General features: G+C 40.9%; 2 protein-coding genes across 3 annotated transcripts in view; both read right to left on the bottom strand.

Moving 5' to 3' along the window:
* Positions 1-14,468, bottom strand: part of CACNB2 (calcium voltage-gated channel auxiliary subunit beta 2) — a 565,457-nt gene extending 550,989 nt beyond the window's left edge. The window contains exon 1 of the mRNA XM_021064820.1: positions 14,340-14,468. The gene's annotated coding sequence lies outside the window, so the exon portion shown is untranslated. The remainder of the gene's footprint in view (positions 1-14,339) is intronic.
* SLC39A12 (solute carrier family 39 member 12) overlaps positions 15,448-24,182 on the bottom strand; it is an 81,696-nt gene continuing 72,961 nt past the window's right edge. For both annotated transcript variants that reach the window (XM_003130728.4, XM_003130727.4), the window contains one exon: positions 15,448-16,035. In XM_003130728.4, the coding sequence (XP_003130776.2) occupies positions 15,907-16,035 (129 nt within the window). In that variant the 3' untranslated portion in view covers positions 15,448-15,906. The remainder of the gene's footprint in view (positions 16,036-24,182) is intronic.

Here is a 24,182-nt window from a genome sequence, read left to right as displayed (position 1 = left end):
GGCTGGGTAATATTCCATTGCATATATGTACCACACCTTCTTTATCCATTCGTCTGTCAATGGACATTTAGGTTGTGACTATTGCTGCTATGAACATTGGGGGAACATGTATCTTTTTGAATTATGGTTTTGTTCGGGTAGATGCCCAGGGGTGGGATTGCTGGATCATATGGTAACTCTATCCTTACTTTTCTGAGGAACCGCCATTCTGTTTTCCATAGTGGCTGCACCAACCTATATCCGGGGGTGTGGCTTGGAGGTGGCCTTGACAAAGCAAAGGATGGGCGTCCCAGGCACAGTGCCCCACCTCCACTGCTGGCTGGCTGATTTTCTTGTTAGATTTTTTCCTCACAAGAGAGTCATTGCCACAGAAGACCAAGAGCTACAGGATCTGTCACCAGGAAGCACTCACACGAGGCCGGGCCTACTGCAGAATTAACCTTATCTGAGAGGCATTATGTGATCAGGGAGACTTGGCAACGCCCACGAGCCCTGCTCGGCAGAAAGGACCCAAGTGCTGATTTGCTTTCCCCCAGCTCGTTTCGACTCAGCTAAATGAAGCTCTGGCAAACACCGTGTCAGTGTGATGACTGGAAGGACACAAACCAGACCCAGCGAAGTCCATTCAAAGGAGAAATATTTATATTTTACATTTTAAATAGTCCCTGAGGGATGCACAGTATGTTTTTCATCTCGCCTGTGTTTAAGAACTTAGTGTCCTCGAGAGGCAAAGCAGGCCCTGTGAGCCGTAGATTCAAGTGAGAGTGATTTTCTTATCGGGCAGATCAAAATTCACAGCCTCCAAAGACAAACGAGGCTTTCCATGCAGATACACGCGACAGAGGTTACTCAGAGGAAAAGGTCAACCACGGCCCTAATGGGGAGCGTGCCTCCCATCACATCCCGAGCTGTCTGGACGGATGCAGCCCTAAGGTCACGCCTGTCCCCAGCTACTTCTATATAATTGTGGAAGCCAAATGTACATTTCTAGGAATGCATTTTCTTGAGACTCAGGGTGAATGATAGGCAGATTTGGGCAGAGGATAAATAGGAACATTCTAGGAAAATGCACAGAGAGGAGAAAAAAAAAAGCAAAGAGATTTCTGATCTGGGTCGACCTGCCAGGTACAGTGAAAATGGAAATGGGGGTGTTTGCAACTGGAGGGCTCTTGGGAGAGAATGGGGACTTTTCAACATCCCTATGGGATCAGAGAGACTCTGGTGGAGACCAGTTGCTCTGGTACAAAGGACCACCCAGGTGGATGGGGGTGAACGGAGTGGGAACTAGATGTGGGGTTGGAAGAATTCAGGATCTAAGGAAATGAGGGAAGGAGGTAAAATGCAGGATACTCAGTGGGTGAGTTACACCCTGCCCCCCACCCCCAATTTCATCTCAGGTACAGCCTTCAACTCTGTGAGAAATGCCAGGACAATTTGCCACACACTTCAGATGAGGGATGAAGGAACCCTGCCAGGCTTTGAGTCCCAAGTACATAACTCTCTAGCTGAGTGTGCCTTTGGCCAAGTCATTTCATCTTGGGGAGTCAGTTTCTCTATCTGATAAATGGAGGGAATAATAGTGTTTATCTTTTTAAATTTTTAATAAACATATACAGCTCTTACTACATGCTGGAAACTATTCCAACTACGTGCATGTATTTATGCATTCTTTTTTTTTTTTTTTCCTGTCTTTTTAGGGCCACACCCACAGCATGTGGAAGTTCCCAGGTTAGGGGTCAAATTGGAGCTGCAACTGCCCACCATAGCCACAGCCACGGCAAAGCTGGATCCTTCCCACTAAATAGAGCCAGGGATCGAACCTGAGTCCTCATGGATACTATTCGGGTTTGTTACCGCTGAGCCACAATGAGAACTCCATGTTCTTTTTTAAAAAAATTCTTTATTAGAGCATAGTTAATTTACAATGTTGTGCAGATTTCTGCTATACAGCAAAGAGACCTGGTCATGCATGCACACACACACACACACACACACACACACACTCTCTCTCTCTCTCTTTCATATATTATCTTCCATCATGGTCTATACCAAGAGACTGGATATAGTTCCCCGTGCTGTACAGTAGCTTATCCATTCTAAGTGTGATAGTTTGTTTCAACTAATCCCAAACTCCCAGTCCACCCCACTTCTTCCCCTTCCCCTTGGCAACCACAAGTCTGTTCTCTATGTCTGTGGGTCTGTTTCTGTTCTGTAGATGGGTTCATTTGTGCTGTATTTTAGAGTCCACGTGTAAGTGATATCGTGGTATTCGTCTTTCTTTCTGACTTACTTCACTTAGTATGAGAATTACGCATTGGTTCTTATTATGAACTTTGAGTCAGTAGCAAAGTTGTGAGGATGAAATGAGATAATATAGACAATTACTTATAAAAGAGCACCCCAAATATAGAAAGTGCTTGGCCAATGTTGCTAACGTTTATTATTATCATATTATTATCATGTTATTGCTTTATTCATATTCTTCTAACTGGTTTAATAAAAACATTAAAAGAAGTACCAATATAAGGAGAGCTGTCATTTATGGACTGTTCGTTACATGCTAGGCACTAGTTAGGTTGCTTACAGGTGTCACATGGAGAGGCAGAAAATGTTACACTCCTGACAAGAACTGAGGTTCAGAAAAGTTTGGGAATTTGTTCAAGCTGACACAGCAAGTGTCACAGGCAGGACCCAAAGCCCAAGGTCTCAATTCTCCAAGCTATGGAGACAGGAAAAACAATTTTTTTTTTTTTTTTTTCCTGCACCTGTGGCATATGGAAGTTCCTGGGCCAGGGGCTGAATCCGAGCCAGAGCTGTGATCTAGGCCAGATCCTTAATCCACTGCACCACAGTGGGAACTCCCGGAAAACCAAATTTTGTTATCAGTGAACAGACCGGGTGGAGAAGTAGACTCCTTCAAACTGTGGAAGGACCCCTGTGTGTGGCTATGTGTGTTTTGTAAAGATCAGTGTACTCGTGTCGGAGTCACTACCATTAAGTAATGGGTATCTTCACAGTGCCTGATATACAGTCGCTGCTCGATTTGTGTAGGTGGTGGGCACGGTGCTGGCAGTGACAGGCGGGATCTCTATTCCCATTACGTGATATGATGCAGATGTGGACTGCTCCCCACCCCTCTCGTTTTCCCCATCAGAGAGTTGCATAAATAACCCTGTAACTGGCTGGTGAATCCTCTTGCAAGAAAAATGACTGCTGAAGCAAAAAACGATTGAGGTCCAACAAGAAGATCAGAGCCAGAGGTAGACAGAACATCCAGGCAGCGTGGAGGCTGGAGGGGGGGCGGTCAAGAGAGCTGACTCAGCTCTGCTGCTCCCCAACTGGGGCTTCTTGGCTGTGCCCATCCCCCACATCCAACTCCCCAATTGTCAAATCCTCTGAGGAGCCAATAGTACCGTCAGACTTGGCTGTGGTGCTGGAAGTCGGACACAGTGCTCAAAGCCTGAGATCCAGTGACCTGGTGTCCTTCGGCTTAGAGCCTGGAACCCCAGCCCACCTGACTCGGCTGGCTGAATTCTGTGATGGTGATGGAGAAGGATCCTGAACTCACCTACTCCCACAGCTTCACAGGAACAATTTCTTCAGAAAAACACCCCAATGGGCTGAGTGACTCCTCTACATCAGGTGAATGAGAAAAATCCCACATCGAAGCAAGTGGGAGGGGCTGCAACACGATCTGATCCTAAACCCAAGAGGTGGCCACCCACCCAGGAGGGAACCAAACCCTGAGATTCTCTCTGAGGAGGGAAGGGTTTGAACTCCCTCCCCCCAAGCCAGGTACCCCGACTCTTAAGACCTGCACCTGAGAAGTGAGCCCCCCACATGGCTAGTTTAGAAAGACAACAGGGCTTATTCCATGAGACCCATAAGACCACTACAGACAAATAACTTAAAGGGTGCGTGTGCTGGGAGTCACCCACCCCAGGGACCAGGGACCAGACAGAGATGGCCAATTGAGAGGTGCCCTGACTTTCTGCAAAAGAGGCTTTTTGTCTTTTTTTGCTTGTCTTAAAGCATTATCTCAGAGTTCCTGCTGTGGCACCTTGAGTTAAGGGTCTGGCATTGTCTCTGCAGCATCTGGGGTCACTGCTAAGGTACGGGTTCAAACCCCATCCCTGGCGCAGTGGGTTAAGGATCCAGCATAGCCTTAGCTGCAGGGTAGGTCGCAGCTGCAGCTCAGATCTCATCTCTGGCCCAGGAAATCTATATGCAATGGGTGCAAGCAAAACAACAACAACAACAACAAAAGCATTATTCCAGCGGGGCCGGCATCCGCTTTATCACACATCTAGAGTCCGCTCAAATATTCACCAAAGACGAGGCCAGTGACTGCATCTTTGTGTCCTCCCTCTTCCTCATGCCAGGTGACTGGCATCTCCCTGAAAGGAGCTCCTAGTTCACCAGGCACCCTAATTTTTACAGCCACTTCCCAGGAGACTTCTCTACTTTTCCAGGCTGGTGGGCAGCCCGCACTCACACATGTGGGTCCTGCAGGATTTTAACGAATGGAGAAAGAGCTCTTAACCATCAAACACTCTCAGGGTACAGCCTCACAGATGGAGGTACCCCCATCTCTCTGTGAAAGAGACCTGTTGGCACATCTCCAGAGCTGCAGTCTTAGGAGCAGCCTTCTAATCAACACACCCATAAGGACGGATGTCAGTGCTCTGCAGAGACCTTGGAAGGTGGAGTCTGTCTTTTGCTCTTGCACTGTGACCACCACCTACACGTGTCAAGCACAGTCTTGACATGGTCACAGCGCAGGCAGTGATGGGCAGGGATCCCTGTTCCCATTATGTGATAGGATGCAGACATGGATTGCTCCCCAGACCCCTCATCCTCCCGATGAGAGAGCTACATAAATTACTCTGTAATTGGAGTTCCTGTTGTGGCTCAGCAGGTTAAGAACCTGACTTGTCTCTGGTGTTGCTGAGGGCTGCAGCGTAGGTTGTAGATGTGGCTCAGATCCAGTGTTGCCATGGCTGCCTGCAGCTGCAGTTCCCACTTGACCCCTAGCCCAGGAACTTCCATATGCTGCAGGTATGGCCCTTAAAAGCAAAATTGAACAAACAAAGCCAAAAAACAAACAAGGCAACTTTGAAATTGTACCGTGAACCCTTTTGCAAGAAGGTTAAAAGTTATTGCTGAAGAAAAAGACAGTTGAGGTTCAGGAAAGAAGATCAGAATCAAAGATAGACTCAGAACATCCAGGCAGCATGGAGGCTGGAGGGGGATCAGAACCTCCCAGAGGAGAGAAGGTACACACCTCTGGGACCTTGGTTTTTGTGGCTGCCACCCAGCGGACACCCCGTGGCCACCTGGCTCTGGGGATGAGCAGGGCTTGCACTCATGGGACTGGAACAAATGGAAAGATGGGTCTTGGCAGGCACCCAGCCCAGAGCACAGTAAAGACAGATTCAAACACACTCCCAGTCTTTCTATGGACTGGGCTGGGGGGGGACAGCCTTTGGGTCTGGCACACTTACAGGGGCCATTGGAGGTGCTTTCAGGGATGAAGGGTGGGCGCCAACTTTGTGCTCTCCCTCTGCCTCCCTCCAGCTTGCTGGAGTCTCCCGAAAAGGAGCATCTACCCTCGTCTGATGTCCCAGTTCTTGGTGCTGTTGCTCATGGGGCACCATAAGATCTCCTGGCTGTGGGGCCAATGGGACCAATGCTCATGGCTTCTATAGGACTGCAACAAATGGACAATGTGTCCTTAGCCAGCTCCCACCCCCAGGATATGGTGAGAGCTAATACTGAAGCCCACAGTCACCCAGTATAAGAGTCTTATTAGCATATGTGCCTGCCATGGCCCAACGGGCAGGTTCCTAATTAAACAAGCATCTAAAGGCCAACTGGGGACCCTGGAGGGTGGGCACTCTCTTCATGCTCCCCCTCTGCACTGCCATCTCCCAGCGGGGAGCTTGTACCCAGTTCTGCTGCCCTGGTTTTTGTGGCAGCTGCCCAGGGATGCCCCTTGATCTGGTGGATAGTGGATATGGCATTGGTGGGTCCCATTGGACTGTAATAAATGGAGTGGTGGTTCCTGGCTGGCAACCACCCCAGGGCGTGGTGCAGAGACTGCAGCTGCAAGACACCCTGTTTTTCTGTGAAAGAGGCCTGTGTGCTTGCCTTGAAGGTCTGGCCTGAGTGGAAGGCAGACTTCTGGTTTGGCGGACATCTAGGGATCTACTGAGGTGCCCTCCAGGGATGGAGGTTGGTGGGCACCATCTTTGCATTCTCCCTCTGCCTCCCTCCAGGTTGCTGGTATCTGAGAAAGAGGTGTATCAGAGCGTTTTCATAGCTGTGGTCTAAGAAGCAGGGTTCTAATTAAATACAAATCTAGGGGACAACTACAATCCTGGTCAGAGTCCAAACCTGACTCCATATTGCATCTATTCCTTTATCTCTCAACTTTGTGTTCTGTTGCCTGTGCTGAGTCATGTTGGCTCTATACCTTTACTAAAAGAATGCTGCCTATTGCCTGAAATCTACAGGATTGTCATTCTCAAGGATCTGACCTTAGAAGGAATAACACTTTTCCATTCCTTTAGAGATAAAAAGTTGCAGAACAAAGAATATCATTTGTATTATTGGAGGTTTATAGGAACATTGTGATCAGACCTACCTGGATAGCTGCAAGAATAAAGGATTCCTGCAAGAAGAAGTTTGCAACAATCAGCCATACCCTCTCCCCTTTTAGTGTAAAGGAAGCCTGAATTCTAACTCAGATAAGATCATTCTTTGAGACTCTAGTCCACCAGTATCTTGGTCTGATGGGTTTCTCAACAAAGCCACTATTCCTTCCCCAACAACTCATTCCTCAGTTTGTTGGCCTGCCATGCAGTGAGCAATAAGAGCTTAGATGTGATAGCAAAACTAAGCCCTGGTTCTTTGAAATGATAAATACAGTTGACAAACTTTTAGCTTGATTCATCCAGAAAAAAAGGAGAGACAACTTATATAAAGAAAATCAGAAATAAAGAAGATATTATGACTGATGCCACAGCAATACCAAGGATTATAAAAGGCAATGAACAATTATACACCAGCTAACTGGCTAACACTGAAGAAGTGGACAAATTGCTCAAAACATAATTTACCAAGATTGAATCATGAAGAAACAGAATATCTGAACAGATTGGTTACTAGGAGGAGACTGAATCAGTAATCAAAAGCCATCCAACAGACAAAATTCTAGGACCAGACAGTTTCACTGGTGATTCTATCAAATATTTAAAGGATTAATACCACTCCTCAAATTCTTCCAAAAAGCAGAAGAGGAGGGAAGAGTCCTGAACTTTTTTTTTTTCAAGATGAGCATTACTCTGATGCCAAAGCCTGACAAAGATGCCACAGGAGAATAAAATTACAGGCCAATATCCAAGATGAACATAGAAATAAAAATCTTCAGAAAAATATTAGCAAACCAAATCCCATAATCCATTAAAAGGATCGTACACTTGATCAAGTGGGATTTACCCCAGGGATGCAAGGATGGTTGAACATCCACAAATCAATGTGAAAATGATGTTAATAAAACAAAGAATAAAATCACATGATTGAGTCAATAGATTTAGAAAAAGTATTTGACAAGGTTTAACATCCATTTTTGATAAAAATCTCTCAATAAAGTAGGTATAGAGAGAACCTACCTAAACATAATTCAGGCCATATATGAAAAGTCCAGAGCTCACATCATACTCAATAGTGAAAAAGCTAAAAGCTTTTCCTCTAACTTTAGGAACAAGACAAGGATATCTACTCTCACCACTTTATAAACATAACATTGGAGTCTTCACAGACATAGAGTACAAACTTGTGGTTTCCAAAGGAGAGGGGGAAGGGAATGGGATGGACAGGGAGCTTGGGGTTGGTGGACACAAACTATTACATTTAGAATGGATAAGCACTGAGGTCCTACTGTGCAGTGCAGGGGACTATATCCAACCTCTTGGGATAGAACATGATGGAAGACAGTATGAGAAAAAGAATGTGTATTTATAGGTGTGTGTATGAAAGAGAGACTGGGTCACTACGCTGTACAGCAGAAACTGACACTATTGTAAACCAACTTTATTTAAAAAATTTTGTTTAAATATTGGAGTTCTGACCAGAGAAATTAGCTGCAAAAGGAAACAATGAAAGAAAAAAAGAACAAAAGAACGAATGAAAGAATGAAAAAAAGAACAAAAGAAAAAAAATCAAAGAATGAAAAAAGAGGAATCTAAATCAGAAAGTAAGAAGTAAAACTGCAACTATTTGCAGATGACCTGAAGAGTACAAAGAGAAAACTCTAGTGACTGTTAGGAATAAAAAATGAATTCTGTATGGTTGCAGGATACAAAATCAACACACAAAAGTCAGTTACATTCAGATATACTAACAACAAAATATAGAAAGAGAAATTAAGAAAGCAATCCCATTTATAATAGCATTAAAATGAGTAAAATACTTAGAAATAAATTTAACCAAAAAGGTGAAAGATTTGTACACTGATAACTATAAAACACTGATGAAAGAAATTGAAGACATAAATAAGGTGGATTAGAAGAATTAATATTGTTACAATACTACCCAAAACAATTTACATCACAGGATACAAAGTTAATACACAGAAATCGACTGCATTTCTATATACTAACAACAAAAGGTCAGAAAGAGACCCATTTACCATCACATCAGAAAGAATAAAATACTTAGGAATAGGAGTTCCCATTGTGGTACAGTGGAAACAAATCTGACTAGGAATCATGAGGTTGCAGTTTCGATCCCTGGCCTCATCAGTAGGCTAAGGATCTGGCATTACCATAAGCTGTGGTGTAGGTGGCAGACGCAGCTTGGATCTGGCATTGCTGTGTCTCTGTCATAGGCTGGCAGCAACAGCTCCAATTAGTCCCCTAGGCTGGGAAACTCCATATGCCGTGGGTGCAGCCTTAAAAAAAAAAGACAAAAATGACAAAAAATATAAAATACTTAGGAATAAACCTACCTAAAGAGATAAAAGGCCTGTAGTCTGAAAACTCTAAGATGCTGATGAAAGAAATCAAAGATGGTACAAATAGATGGAAAGATATACAATGCTCTTGGATTGGAAGAATCAATACTATCAAAATGACTATACTACCTAAGGCAATCTATAGATTCAATGCAATCTTATCCAATTACTAAGGACATTTTTCACAGAACTCAAACAAAATATTTTAAAGTTTGTTTGGAAGCACAAAAGACTCAGAACAACCAAAGAAAAACGAAGCTGGAGGAATCAGGCTCCCTGACTTCAGGCTATACTACAAAGCTACAGTCATCAAAACTATGTGGTACTGGCACAAAGACAGAAATATAGATCAGTGGAACAGGATAGAAAGCCCACAGTTAAACCCACACACCTATAGTCAACTAATCTATGACAAAGGAGGCAAGAATATACAATGGAGAAAAGATAGCCCCTTCAATATAAGGGGTGCTAGGAAAATTGGACAGCCACATGTGAAAGAATGAAATGAGAACACTCCCTATTTATACACAAAAATAAACTTGAAATGGATTAAAGACTTAAATATAAGGCTAGATACTATAAAACTCTTAGAGGAAAACATAGGCCAAACACTCTCCAACATAAACAACAGCAGCATTGTCTCAGATCCACCTCTTAGAGTAACAACAATAAAAACAAAAATAAAAAAATGCGATCTAATTAAACTTAAAAGTTTCTGCATGGCAAAGGAAACCCTAAACAAAATGAAAAGACAACCTACAGAATGGGAGAAAACATTTGCAAATGAAGTGACTGACAAGTGATTAATTTCCAAAATTTATAAACACCCACTACAGCTCAATACCGAAAAAAAAACCAAACAACCCCATCCACAAATGGGCAGAAGATCTAAACAGACTATTCTCCAAAGAAGACATACAGAGGGCCAAAAAACACATGAAAAGATGTTCAACATCACTAATTATTATAGAAACGTAAATCAAAACCACTGTGAGGTACCACCTTACACTGACCAGAATGGCCATCATCAAAAAGTCTACAAACAACAAATGCTGGTGAGGGTGTGGAGAAAAGGGAATCCTATTACAATGTTAGTGGGAATGTAAATTGGTACAACCACTGTGGAAAACAGTATGGAGATTCCTCAGAAAACTAAACATAGAATTACCATTTGATCCAGCAGTCCCACTCCTGGGCATCTATCCAGAGAAATCCATTACTCAAACAGATACATGGACTCCAATGTTCATTGCAGCACTATATACAATAGCCAAGACATGGAAACAACCTAAATGTCCATCGACAGAGGAGTGGATCAAGAAAATGTGGTACATATACACAATGGAATACTACTCAACCATTAAAATAAAAGAAGTAATGGCATTTTTACCAACACGGATGGACCTAAAATTATCATGCTAAGTGAAGTTATTCAGACAGTGAGACACCAACATCATATGCTATCACTTACATGTGTAATCTAAAAAAAGGACACAATGAACTTTGCAAAACAGATACTGACTCACAGACTTTGAAAAACTTATGGTTTCCAAAGCAGACAGGTTGGCAGGGGGGGAATGAGCTGGCGGTTTGGAATGGAAATGCTATAAAATTGGGATGTGATGATAATTGTACGACTATAAATGTAATAAAATTCATTTTAAAAATCTACAGATTCAATACATTCTCTGTTAAATTCCAATGGCATTTTCCCCCCAGAAATAGAACAATTGGTCCTAAAATTTGCATAGAGTCACAAAACATCCTGAATAGTTAGAGCAATCATGAGAAAGAACAAAGCTGAAGGCATCACACGTCCTGATTGGAAACTATTTTATAAAGCTATAGTAATCAAAACGGTACAATATTGGCATAAAAACAGACACACAGGTCAAAGGAACAGAATAGAGAACCCAGAAATAAACCCATGCATGAAGGGTCAATTAATTTACAACAGAGAAGCCAAGAATATACAATGGGGAAAGGAGAGTCTCTTTAATAATCATTCTGGGGAAACAAGATTACCACGTGCGAAAGAATGAAATGACCACTCTCTTACAAAATACACAAAAATTAACTCAAAATGGATTAAGCACTTGAATGTAAGACCTGAAACCATAAAACTCCTGGAAGAAAATACAGACGATAATCTCCTTGACGTCAGTGTTGGTAATCATTTTTTGGATTTGACACCAAAACAGAGGCAACAAAAGCCAAAGTAAAAAGTGGAACTATATCAAAGTAAAACGTTTCTGCACAACAAAGGCAACCATCAACATAATGACAGTGAACCTACCAAATGGGAGAAAATACTTGCAAATCATGTATCTAATAAGGGATCTGAACAGATATTTTTCCAAAGCAGACATATAGACGGCTGTCAGTTCCATGCAAAGGTAATGCAAATCAAAACCATAATGAGGTATCTCCTTACCTCTGTCAGAATGGCTATTACTTTTTAAAATGACAAGTGTTGGTGAGGATATGGAGAAAAAAGAACTCTTATGCGTTGTTAGTGGAAAGGTAAATTGGCGCAGCCACTGGGAAAAACAGTATGGCGATTCCCCAAATAATTAAAAATATAATTACCTTAAAATCCAGCAATTCCACTTCTGGGTATTCATTCAAAGAAAACAAAAAACACTAATTTAAAAATACACAGGCACTCCCATATTCACTGCAGCATTATTTACAATAGCCGATATTTGGAAGTAAACTAAGTGTCCATCAATAGATAAATGGATAAGGAAAATGTAGTAGGTATATGTATGGATATGTATTTAATGGAATATTATTCAGCCATTTGTGGACAATATGGATGGACCTAGAGAGCGCTGTGCTCAGTGAAATAAGCCAGACAGAAAAAGACAAATATCATATGATCTCACTTATACGTAGCATCTAAACAAACAAACTGAGCTCATGGTTAAAAGGTATAAACCTCCAGTTGAGTCATGGAGGTTTACTATAGTTAAGAATACTGCACTGCATATTTTAAAGTTGCTAAGAGAAGATATTAAAAGTTCTCATCCCAAGAAAATAAAATTTTGTAACTGAAGTGACAGATGTTAACTAGACTTACTGTGGTGTTCATTTCACAGTGTATACAAATATTAAATCATTATGTTGTACACCTGAACTCAACTATGTCTCAATAAAAAAGATATTCATTGAAATAATATTTATAATAGTAACAATTTACAAACATCTTGTTAAAAGATAAATAATAAGAGGGAGGGGCTTATGCTGAGTCTAAGCATTGTGACTTGTGACACCCGAATGAAGAGGTTCCTGGGGAGGTCAATAAGATCCCCCCTCCTGCCAATCTCTCTGGCTCTGGAAGTGAGTCAAGGTGAAAATCCATTAAGTACAGACTTGAGCGACTGGTGGGCTGGGAAAAAAACCATAAGGACCTACCTGAGTGACTGGTGGGGCTGGTTTGGAGTCTTGAATAGAAGATTATGAAGACATGAAAAGTTTTTTTTTTTTTTTGTCTTTTTGCTATTTCTTGGGCCGCTCCCATGGCATATGGAGGTTCCCAGGCTAGGGGTTCAATCGGAGCTGTAGCCACCGGCCTACGCCAGAACCACAGCAACGCAGGATCCGAGCCGCATCTACAACCTACACCACAGCTCACGGCAACGCCGGATCGTTAACCCACTGAGCAAGGGCAGGAACCGAACCTCATGGTTCCTAGTTGGATTCGTTAACTACTGCGCCATGACGGGAACTCCAAGACATGAAAAGTTTTGATCTCCATTCTCTACCAAGAAAAGACATTTCCATGACCCAAGGTGTAGCCTTGAGAGGAAAATCGTGAAAGTGTGAAGGAAGGCAATTCTGATGATGTTGATGATGATTTAATACTTATTAAACAATTAATCATCTCCAGGCACTGTGCATCAGGAACAGTAAGGATCTCACTACAACTGTATGATGTAGGGTCTATTTTTTGCCTGATTTTATAAATAAAAATTGCAACCTTGTCACCCAAAGTTATAAGGTGGTTAAGCAGTATTGCTGGGATTTGAACCAAGATTCCAGTTTAGAGCCTGAATCACACAAGTGCCCCCAACCTGACCAGTCCAGTATACACTAGTGATCTAACCCTTTTCCTCCAGCTTTGAAGAGGAGAGGAAGTGGTAAAAGTGCAGGATCCTGGGTGGCAGGTCTTACAGAGATGGGCAGAGTCATACCTCCAAAGTTTGGGTTCTGGAAGGAGTGGCAGAGGGGTGGTAGTGACAATAATTTATGGGCATATGTATATAACATTCTGGTCCTGGTGGGCACACAGTAGTGGAACCATCTTCCCAGGCCCTGAATTCAGCCTCCCAGCAACAGGCTGCCAATTCCCCTTGCCCTAAAGAGGGCTCTGTCAGTGGATGATGGATGTTCAAAGAAGAATTCTGTATGACTCGCTCTTTGGTTTGTTTCCCTCCAGGAGCATTTCTAGTTCAGGAACTAAAAAACAAATCAATCACCTAGCAGAAATACAGGAAAATCCTAAATTTAGGCCTCATAAACAGAAATACTCTAACATGACTGAGAAATCTGGTTTCAGAGCAAACACTGTTTACCCCAAGTGAGTAACACATAACTTAGATGACGTAAAGGGATGACCATGTCCAACCACCCCAAATTTAGGCTCTGTCCATATTTAGATAGCGAGTAGTTATCATAATATTTTTATCATTACTACTCAGTCTTGAGGAAAAGAGACTTTCTAGCAATTTTAGGATTGCTTGAGGCTGGAGGTCCAAGTCAGGGTTGCTACTGTGGGTTAACAAAGAGTCAGGTATAAGGAGACACAGGGGAATGGATGGCCAACCTAGAAAGGTGCCCTCAAGAGCCATTACAGTCTGTTCTTAGGATGCCTCCTGCAAATGCTCCCTGACAGCCAGGTCTCTGTCGACGACCACAGCCCCCTGGTGACAAGGCTGCAAAATACTCAATGAAAACTTCCCTCCAAATCCTTTCAACAAACTGCCCCTCAGCACCGCCTCACTCAATGGTCATATTCAACCCACGCTGGAATGTGAAGGTTACAGAATGAGTGGCTCACACCAAGATTTTGAACGCAGCCAGCCCCAAACTACTCTAGAGTTGAACTTGGAACAAAGTCATCCATCAGCACTTTTCTAATTCAACTGTCTTAAATTAAGGCTTCGCGCCAGCATCAGAATGAGCTCAGAGAAACGCAAACAGAGCTGATGCCAGGGGATTCTTGTGTGCGAGCATGTTGACCATTACAAAGGGGGTTTTGTTCAGCTCCATGATAATCCAACAAAAGAACAGCCACGTTCTAGGTGTCGAGTCCGCTTACCCTTCAAGGTAAAGATGAATAAAGTGCTGCCTGCAGACTCCTCATCAGGTGACTCCTGCGACTGACCCAAAGCGCACAAGCAAGGAGGAGAGAGCAGAGGATTTCAGCCTAGGAACTCAGGTCTGTATGAGGTCGGTAGGGCATCAATCAATGTAATCAAAAACATGTGACTCTTGAGCAACAGCGTCGCTGCACCTGCTCTTCTCCAGGTCACGTGGGTCTGAGATCCACCGCACACGTGATGCTCAGGGAGGGGAGGCAGGGCCACCAGTTGCTTCAGCATCAGTATCACCTGGAAGCTGTTCAAAAGCAATCCCCACTACCTCCTTATGCCATCAGAAACTCTGGGGATGAAACCCTGCAGTCTACAAGGTAGCAAATCCTCCACTGGTTTTAACGGAAAGCCAAAGTCTGAGAACTACCGTGATGCTTTTAAATGAAGCTCCAAAGACCACTGAAGGAGGAAACCCCCTCGTGTTGCAATCAAAGAAGTGATTGAAGAAGACTGTGTTTGGGTGGACTCAGGAAAGACTACCTACTGGTAAAAGGGATGTATTTGATCAAGTGCCATGAGTCATTATGGCGGTAAAATGGTTTTTTTTCTCCCCTTGTCAAGATGTAGCATTGGAAAATAAAATATTAGGGTATCCACCTTCCAAGAAAAAGACTAAAGCCAGAGTTCTTTCCTAGTTGAATACTTTTGTGAGGTTATCAGTAATTGTGCTGTATATTTCAGGAGCTTGCCCACTGAAATGTTTCTATTCCTCAGAAAGAAAATATATTTCGCTTGTCAGTGCTATTCTTCTCATAAACATACGCTGTTAAATCTGTGAGAGTTTACACATTAATCTACTGCTTGACCCAAGCTTTGTTATGTTAAAAAATTTTGAACGTCATTTCTTATTTACAGTTTTCCTTGCTTAGAACAAATTTCTTTTGGTGATTACAGGGTGGAGGGCTTACCTATTAGCCTTTAAATTTCCCAAGTTTGCTTATTTATGAGCATGTCTGAGCCAGTGGGTCATGCTCCCAGGTGAATTATACTATATTGGTTTTGTAAGATCTGGTTCAGAATTTGATATCCAATAATAGAAAGTAACACAAGCCATCACATTAAAACTAGACTTTATTACATTTGTTTGTAATTTAGTTTGTTTATGGTTTATAATCTCACATACACGCAGAAAATATATTTGAAGCTCAAAGAAGTTGCAGCAGATTTTATCCTAACAGGCATCTGTCCACTTCAGATACTGCAAACAAACATCCTTTATGACGGAGATGGTATTTTTTGAAAGTTTACAAGAATTCATTTAGAGCTTATGACTAAAAAGGTATGCATTCCATTACAGTGTTGGAAACTAAAGATGAAATTTTAATTAAAGACAACCTGACATTTATTGCATTATAAACAAAACAAAATTGCATTATAAAGTTAATAAGTTAATGTGCTGAAAGACACACAGCCTAAGATAAAAATATTTAATTTACAAATCACTGTAGAATACAACATAAGAAGCAAAATGAAGCCACACATTGATTTCTGAAAGATTTGGAGATTCTTAACTCATATTTTAATATTTTGTTCATATATAGCCAAGAGTAAAAGGGAAAGCCAACCTAGGGTCAGTCCAAAGTTCTGCAGGAGAAACATCAACCAGGGTCGCCGTGTTTGAACATGAGTCATTTCAGGAAGCTAAAAAAAGAAGAAAAAACCAGAATCAGATCCAGATATATTCACTGCTGGGAAAAGTTTGGTGGGAAAACATGAGAGACTCTGTTATTGAGAACTTAATATCCTTTCCATTTCCCAAAACAGTTACAACTGTTTAATACCTACTCCTACTGCAGTTTTAAAAACGCAAGGGAAATAAAGCCATTTGATTGTTGTTGGAAGGACTCTGGTGATGCCAGAAGTCTTAGAATGCTGTCGTTATCAATGGAAAGCAAACCCAACTCTTCCCTTTATTTCTGATAAAGGCTTACCTGTGAACTAGAGAACAGATGAAACATATTCTTTTTGATGGTTCTGTTAGGTTTATGAAGCTGCTAAATGCACTGGCAATTACCAGGTATATTAGTGTTTCTTTTCAAAATGATGACCAAGGTTGCCTGACCTTGAAAGCAATAAAGTCATCATCTCGTAGGGCTACCCTTTTTATGTTTGTGACAAGCCATAGCACAGTTTAAAGGGAAATGTTCACACAAGCATCTTGCAGAAGGTCAGAGTGACTGAATCTCTTTTACGAATCACTTATGTTGGAGCACAGGTTCAACGCGGATTGGAGACTTAACCTGGGCATTACTGACGTTTGGGGCTTGATGACTCTGTCCTGTGTGTTGCTGGATGTTTAGCAGCATCCCTGGTTTCTAGCTATTAGATGTCAGTTGCACCTCTGCCCCTAGTCATGACAACCCAGAATGTCTCCAGACATTGTCAGTGTCACCTAGGGGGTAAAAATCACCTGTGGTTGAGAAGGATTATTTTACCCCGCAGGAAAATATAAAATATGTGAGAGCTTTAGTTTTATGGCAATGGAAGACAGGCCGATGTATTTTTTAAGGCTTATATAAGAGCACTCTGAATATTTCTCCATTGTCACTAGCAAAATCAATGGATAGTTCTCCATGTTAATTAGCAAAACTGATGGAAAGAGGATTAAGATTATTGCAACCTACTCTGTCCCAGCAGGGAGCTATGCAATCAGAGACAAAGTAGGATCCAAAAGTAGGCTCTCCCGGATGGATAACCTTAAATTATGTGCCATTTTGGTATTTTTCTGCAGGGTTTAAACATGAAGTTAATTAGCCATGCTACTATAAATACATCCTTTATGGTTCATTATCTATTATAAATTTAAAATGACATTTTGAAAATCCGTAGAATGCAGTATCTGTTCTCAAAGAGCTTGGTTCTGATAGCACTTGTGAAGGATTAACAAGACACATGCATCAGAGTTGCCCCATTTCCTTTGATTCTCAATAGTTTGTAAGTCATTTTCAATAATTTACTCCCAGACTGGACAACATAGACAACAGAGTTGCCTTTTGTCTGAGTAATTTATATCTCAAACTCTGTCTGTGACACAATTAAACCATCTCCGATCATTGTAAAGGCTCAACCTTTGAATAACCTTATTCCCAAATATTGATATGACATTGTATATTTCCCTCTCTTCATTGTTTTTCAAACAAAATAATTATCATTTACAAGATGTGAATGAATGAATAGCTTATCTCAGCTCTGCTGTCTTTACGGCTACCTGGCTCTTCGTCTCTGATAAAGCAGTAGAAGTAGTTTCTGGAGGATTTACTGGGCAAATATTCATAAAATAAGGACCATTTACTGGACACATCAGGATTATTTAGAGTGAATTGTTGGGGAGAAAAAATATTTTGGACAAGAAATAAGCATGGTGGTGAAAATGGTTCTGGTTCGATAGATAGAACTTGAGATTTATTTTCACACCATCAGTGTTTTCACGAACCTACATTTGCATTAGCTCATTTTCTGATTCCTATCTTTGCCTCAAACTTCCACTCAGGATCTTTGGTTGGGAAGAAGTAGTTCTTGATTAGGACAAGCTGAACAGCCAAAAATTCTTAGATACAAAAAAACCAACCAACCAACCAAAAAACAAAGACAGAGATAGAACTAATATACTGAGCATTCCTGCAAATCTCAACCATTTTCTGTCAGGACTAAATCCAGAAATGCCACAATTTTAAAACAATTGTTTGATCTATCATTTTTCTCACTAGCCTAAGCTTATAGATCTGCTTATCCTGCCTAACACATGATAGAATTGAATACATATGTTTATAAGAGCATCCATTCTCTGCCAATGGCCCCAGTCCCAGTGAAAAACACCAGGACGCCTTTGTTCTGAATATGTAAATGTCATCCCCTATTAAAAAAAAAAAAAAAAATCCTCATGAGTATTTCACAGTTCCAGGAGCCACATGCTAGCTGAAATTCACCTCTGTCTTACTTTGGCCAATACATTTCTAACAAATAAAAAAAAAAAAACAAAAAAACGGAAAATGCCAACACTAAAAATGTCCAGTTAGGCATAATATAGTCACTGCCTGTGATGAAAATAGGTAATAGAATATGTTGATACCATGCTGCCTTTGTCATTAAAGATATCCCGTTGCCAATTCGGTTTTTAATAGGCGCTTAAAAAAAAGCTACAGCAGACTAATTTTTGAAGCCTATAGAAACAGCCAAACAATGAAAATCAACATTTCAAAAAAGTTTAAAGAGATTCACATCCTGATATGGAAGCTTTGATCTTAAGTTGGGTGGCCTGTCTGAACTTTCCGTGTCCACGTGGTTTGGTAAGAAAACCCAGCTAAAGTAGTTTTGGCGACAGTACTTGGCACTCTGTGGATGATTATGGATGACATATGAACCATAATGTCTCTTGGATACATACCAAAATACCAGAGAGTTTTACAGAAAGGCTTTCCAAAAGATACAAATATAAAATGCCAAAGCTCAAACCACATCTGATGACAGCATTTCGCTTGCTCTGAATCAACCCACATTTAAAAAATCATTGCAGTCAGCAAACTATGAAGGAAAATCAAGGTTCATATGAATTAATCTTCAAGACCCTCTCTTTTGCTTGTTCCCTTTTTTAAAATTCCCAACAAGAGTTTAAATGCCACCATTTTCCCCTGGCTTATAAGAAAAGTCCACTTTTCCTCCAGGGCAATTAACTTCTGTTATTGAACAATTTTACAAATCTTGATTTATGCCCTAAGACTAGAGGGGGTGAAATGATGGATAGAGTATGTTGACACTGAAATAAAAGGTAGGGAAAAAAGAGAAGAAATGTTAGCAAAACAACCTTGCCCAGGGAGAGAACTAGGAGAAATACTCCTCGGATTCCTGCCAGATATTTGGAAACCTTGAAGTAGCAAGTAATTTCCTTTTGAACCTCCATACTTAGCAGGTTCCCCAACCCAGACTAATGAATGTCAGGACATGATAGTCAAGGAGTTTGTAATTTTCTGGAAAATAATCTTTAAGATGCAACTCTTCAAGTTCTTTTTTTTTTTACATTTTCAATCAGGCACAGGAAAGAAATTCCCTGAGATGCATGAAGTCCATATATCGACTGTGACCTGTTTACAGATAATGGTCCTGCAAGTTCTAATAACTAATTGAGGTGTCATTATGATGGATAGCTGCTAATGAGGGTTTCTGAACATTTTACAAAGTGACAGTAAATAAATGTTTTAAATTTGAGTCTATCCCCATAGTTGTATTCCTAGTCAAGCTGAAACTTTATTTTTTAATTTTATGGCCACACCCACCACATATAGAAGTTCCCGGGCTAGAGATTGAATCCAAGTAGCAGTTGTGAAAACATGAGATCTTTTAACACACTGTGCTGGGTCAGCGATCAAATCCACACCTTCACAGTGACCTGAGCTGCTGCGGTTGGATTTTTTTTTTTTTTTTTAGAGCCTCACCTGCACATATGGAAGTTTCCAGGCTAGGAGGATACTGGCCAGAATCTGAGCTGCAGCTGCAGGCCTGTGCCACAGCCACACAAATGAGAGATCCAAGCCTGCACCTGCGACCTATGCCACAGCTTGCAGCAATGCCAGATCCTTAATCCACTGAGCAAGGCCAGGGATTGAACCCGCATCCTCATGGACACTAGTCGAGTTCATAACCTGCTGAGCCACAACAGGAACTCCCTGCTGCAGTCAGATTCTTAACCCACTGCACCACAGCAGGCACTCCAAGATGAAACTTTGAAATGAATGTTCATAGAGAATGTGAGAGCACATCAGGAAGGAAAGCGGATAAATACTAATATCATATTATACCATGCAGTAATTTACATCAGGGAAGGCTTGTCATGAAGAAGAATGGTCTATAAAACATCCTCTGAGGAAGTTCTTGTCGTGGCTAAGCAGAAATGAATCTTTCTGCTGTGGTTGCTGGAGCTGTGGTGTAGGTCACCAATGAGGGTCGGATCTGGCACTGCTCTGGCTGTGGCCGGCAGCTGTAGCCTGGGAACTTCCATATGCCGTGGGTGCAACCCTAAAAAGCAAAAACAAAAACAAAACCTCTAAAACTAAGTTTGACTTCATCAAAATTTAAAACTTTTATGGAATGAAGGACATTGTAAACAGAGTGAAAAGACAATCCATGGAATGGGACAAAATATTCGCAAATCATATATCTAATAAGGGGCTAATTATCCAGAACATATAAAGAAATCCTACAAGAGTTCTGGCTGTGGTGCAGTGGGTTAAGAATTCACCTGCAGGAGTTCCCGTCATGGCTCAGTGGTTAATGAATCCAACTAGGAACCATGAAGTTACGGGTTCGATCCCTGGCCTTGCTCAGTGGGTTAAGGATCTGGCGTTGCCGTGAGCTGTGGTGTAGGTTGCAGATGTGGCTCGGATCCCGTGTTGCTGTGGCTCTGGTGCAGGCCAGCAGCTACAACTCCGATTAGACCCCTAGCCTGGGAACCTTCATATGCCGTGAGAGTAGCCCAAGAAATGGCAAAAAGACAAAAAAAAAAAAAAAAAAAAAAAAAAAAGAATTCACCTGCAGAGGTGCAGGTTCCATCCCTAGCCTGGCATAGTGGGTTAAAGAATCTAACATTGCTGCGGCTGCAGATTAGATTCAATCCCTGGACTGGGAACTTCCATATGTCTCCAGATGAGGCCATTAGAAAAAAGAAAAAAAAAAAAAGAACTCCTACAATTCACAACAAAAAATAAACATTCCAATTAAAAAATGAGCAAAAGAATTGAATAGACATTTTTCCAAAGAAGATATACAAAGGCCCCGATAAGTACATGAAGATATGCTTAATGCCACTAATTATTAGGGAAATGCAAATGAAAACAACACTGAGGTGCCACTTCACACCCATTAGGATTGGTACTATGAAAATATCAAGTGTTAGTGAGGATGTAGGGAAACCGGAACCTTTGACCCTACTGGTAGAAGTGTAAAATGCTGCAGATCCTATGGAAAACATTACAGCAGTTTCTAAAATAATTAAAAATAGAATTATCATATGACCTAGCAACTCTATCTAAACAAAAGAATTGGAACATGGACTTGAATGGATTTATACACCCATGTTTGTGGCATCATTTTTCACAATAGTCCAAATGTGGAAGGCGAGCCAAGTATCCATTGAGAGATAAATGGATAAACAAAAAGTGATATACATACAATGATGGGATATTAGTCAACATTAAAAATAGAAGGAAATTCTGACACATGCTCTGACATGGATGGGCTCTGAAGATTATGTGAGATGAATAAGCCAGTCACAAGAGGACAAATAATGCATGATTATACTAACTACAGAAGTCAAGTTCACAGAGAAGAATGGTGGTTGCCAGGGGCTGGGGAAGCAGGCCATTATTGTTTAATGCATGTGGAGTTCCGGTTTGGAAAGATAAAAAAAAAGTTCTGGAGATGGATGGTTATGATGGTTGCACAATGTGAATGTACTTCACACCCCTGAACTGTATACCTAAAAATGGTTAAAATGGCACATTTCGTGTTAGGAATTTTTTTACCACAGTAAACACACACACTCACACTCCCTCACTCAAAGGTTTGAAAAGCTTTGCTTTAATTCTTTAGCTTATTGTAATGTTACAAGTAGCATCTAGATTATATCTAAGAAAATATGGGGTAGGAAGAGGTGTCATTTACTAACAATGCCTTGCATCCACTTTCTATTGAGAAACATGAAGTTCTGGGTTATGTTTAGACCTCAACATCCCAGAGCATAAATGTTACACTGTAAGGGTTTTTGTCTCCTTGAAATTCATATGTTGAAACCCTACTCCCAAATGTGATGGTATTAGGAGGTGGGGCCTTTGGGAGGTGATTGGGATTAGATGGGGTAATGAGGGTGGGGCCCTCATGAGTAGAATTAGTGGCCGCAACACAAATTGCTATGTTGACCCAACAATATCCTGAAATTGGGAGATTTGTTCCCACTGACACACGTCCTGTTTTTAAATTGAGGTCTTTTAAAATTGGTAGCTGTGTTCATAAAACAACTTAATACAGTCGTTTTAATTTACCTTATCAAGCAAGAAAGCAAGGACCACAGTTCTCAGTGTATCTGAGATGACCGAACTGGAGGTTTACCTCAAGATTATTAGCAAAGCTGCAGCACGAGATATTTTGTTAAATATTCAAATACAGGTTATCATAGACTTCTCCCTTCTCCCTGGTACCCCAAGGGAATTCATAAAGCAGTTTGCAGTAGAAGATAAATGAAAATTTCTCTCTTGAAAACTAAGTTTTAAGACAAAGGTCACATCACTATCACACATAATCTGGAGAGACAAACATATTACTTGCTTTTAACTTGTATTTAACAGTTTTCTTCTCCATTTTTTTTCCTTAGGGAAAATGACTGAGTTAGACAAATTCTTAATTATATAGCCTAGCAAAAAGAGTCATCAGCCAACTCTAGTATTTTCCTAAGAAATGGATTACTCTGGAAGGTGTGTGTTTGTATGTGTGTGTGTGTGTGCACACACACACACGGTTTGAAAAAATGGGTTTAAAAAAAAAAAGAAACAGGAGGAGTTCCCATTGTGGCTCAGTGGTTAACGAATCTGACTAGAAACCATGAGGTTGAGGGTTTGATCCCTGGCCTTGCTCAGTGGGTTAAGGATCTGGCGTTGCCATGAGCTGTGGTGTAGGTTGCAGACTCGGCTTGGATCCCGCGTTGCTGTGGCTCTGGTGGAGGCCGGAGGCTACAGCTGCGATTCAACCTAGAGGCCTGCAAACCTCAATATCCCTTGGGAGCAGCCCTAGAAAAGGCAAAAAGACCGAAAAAAAAAAAAAAAAAAAAAAAAAAAGAAAGAAACAGGAGCAGAAAATACAAACATTTCTGCTGGTCAGTTTTTAAAAATTTCAGAGCTCAGCATGCATCAAAATTGGGCCTATTAATCACTTTCCCAGTAGAAAATATCTAAGTAAGATTTGACTGATTTTTACAGAAAGAGAGTGGAAATCTTTCAAAATTGTTGGTAAGAATGATTCACACTTCTTGCCTTTGTGAAGAAATAATTGTGAATGTTCAATTACATTCATTTTGCTGCCTGATATGGTTTTAAAATGGTTGTCATTCCTCTCACAGCAAGAGTATTTAAATGATGTATATTATACTCATTGATTTCAAGTATAGTATTTATTGAAAGCAAATATACATATCAGTATTATTTTATATATCTTTTGAAACAATATCCTGTCTATGGATGGATATTGTTTAAAGGGCAGTTATACCTAGCTACTGCTAAACTTTAAAGAAAGAATAGCTGACTAGTTTTTGGATAAAGGACTCACTTATTAAAGCCAACTTGATGGTTGTAGGTTACTGAATGAATTGCATTAGATTTATTTAAAACTTCTCTAAGAAAGACTCAATAAAATGCAATAAATTATAAGATGAAGAAAGAATGATGAGGAGCAGGGAATAGGATCAATACCCTAAAAGTGAGGGATTCTGTTTTAGTTTACTATTATAGTCATGTGATTTTTAAAAAATGATGAGCAACCTAGCTAGGAATGTGGTTGTTTTGTCAATTTATGTTCTTCTTACCCATTTCACTATCTTTTAAAAAAACGAAATTAAAAAAATTATTGGTGTGGAATTAACTTACAATGCTATGTTAGTTTCTAGTGTATAGCAAAGTGAAACAGTTTCCAATTTTACTATCTTTGTGTTTTTTTTTTTTTTTTTTTGTCTTTTGTCTTTTGTCTTTCTAGAGCTGCACCCATGGCATATGGAGGTTCCCAGGCTAGGGGTCCAATTAGAGCTGTAGCTT

The sequence above is a fragment of the Sus scrofa genome, chromosome 10 (genome assembly GCF_000003025.6).
Source record: "Sus scrofa isolate TJ Tabasco breed Duroc chromosome 10, Sscrofa11.1, whole genome shotgun sequence".
Classification (NCBI taxonomy): Eukaryota; Metazoa; Chordata; class Mammalia; order Artiodactyla; family Suidae; genus Sus; species Sus scrofa.
Note: the sequence above shows the minus strand (reverse complement) of the source record. Positions and strands in the feature narration are given on the sequence as shown.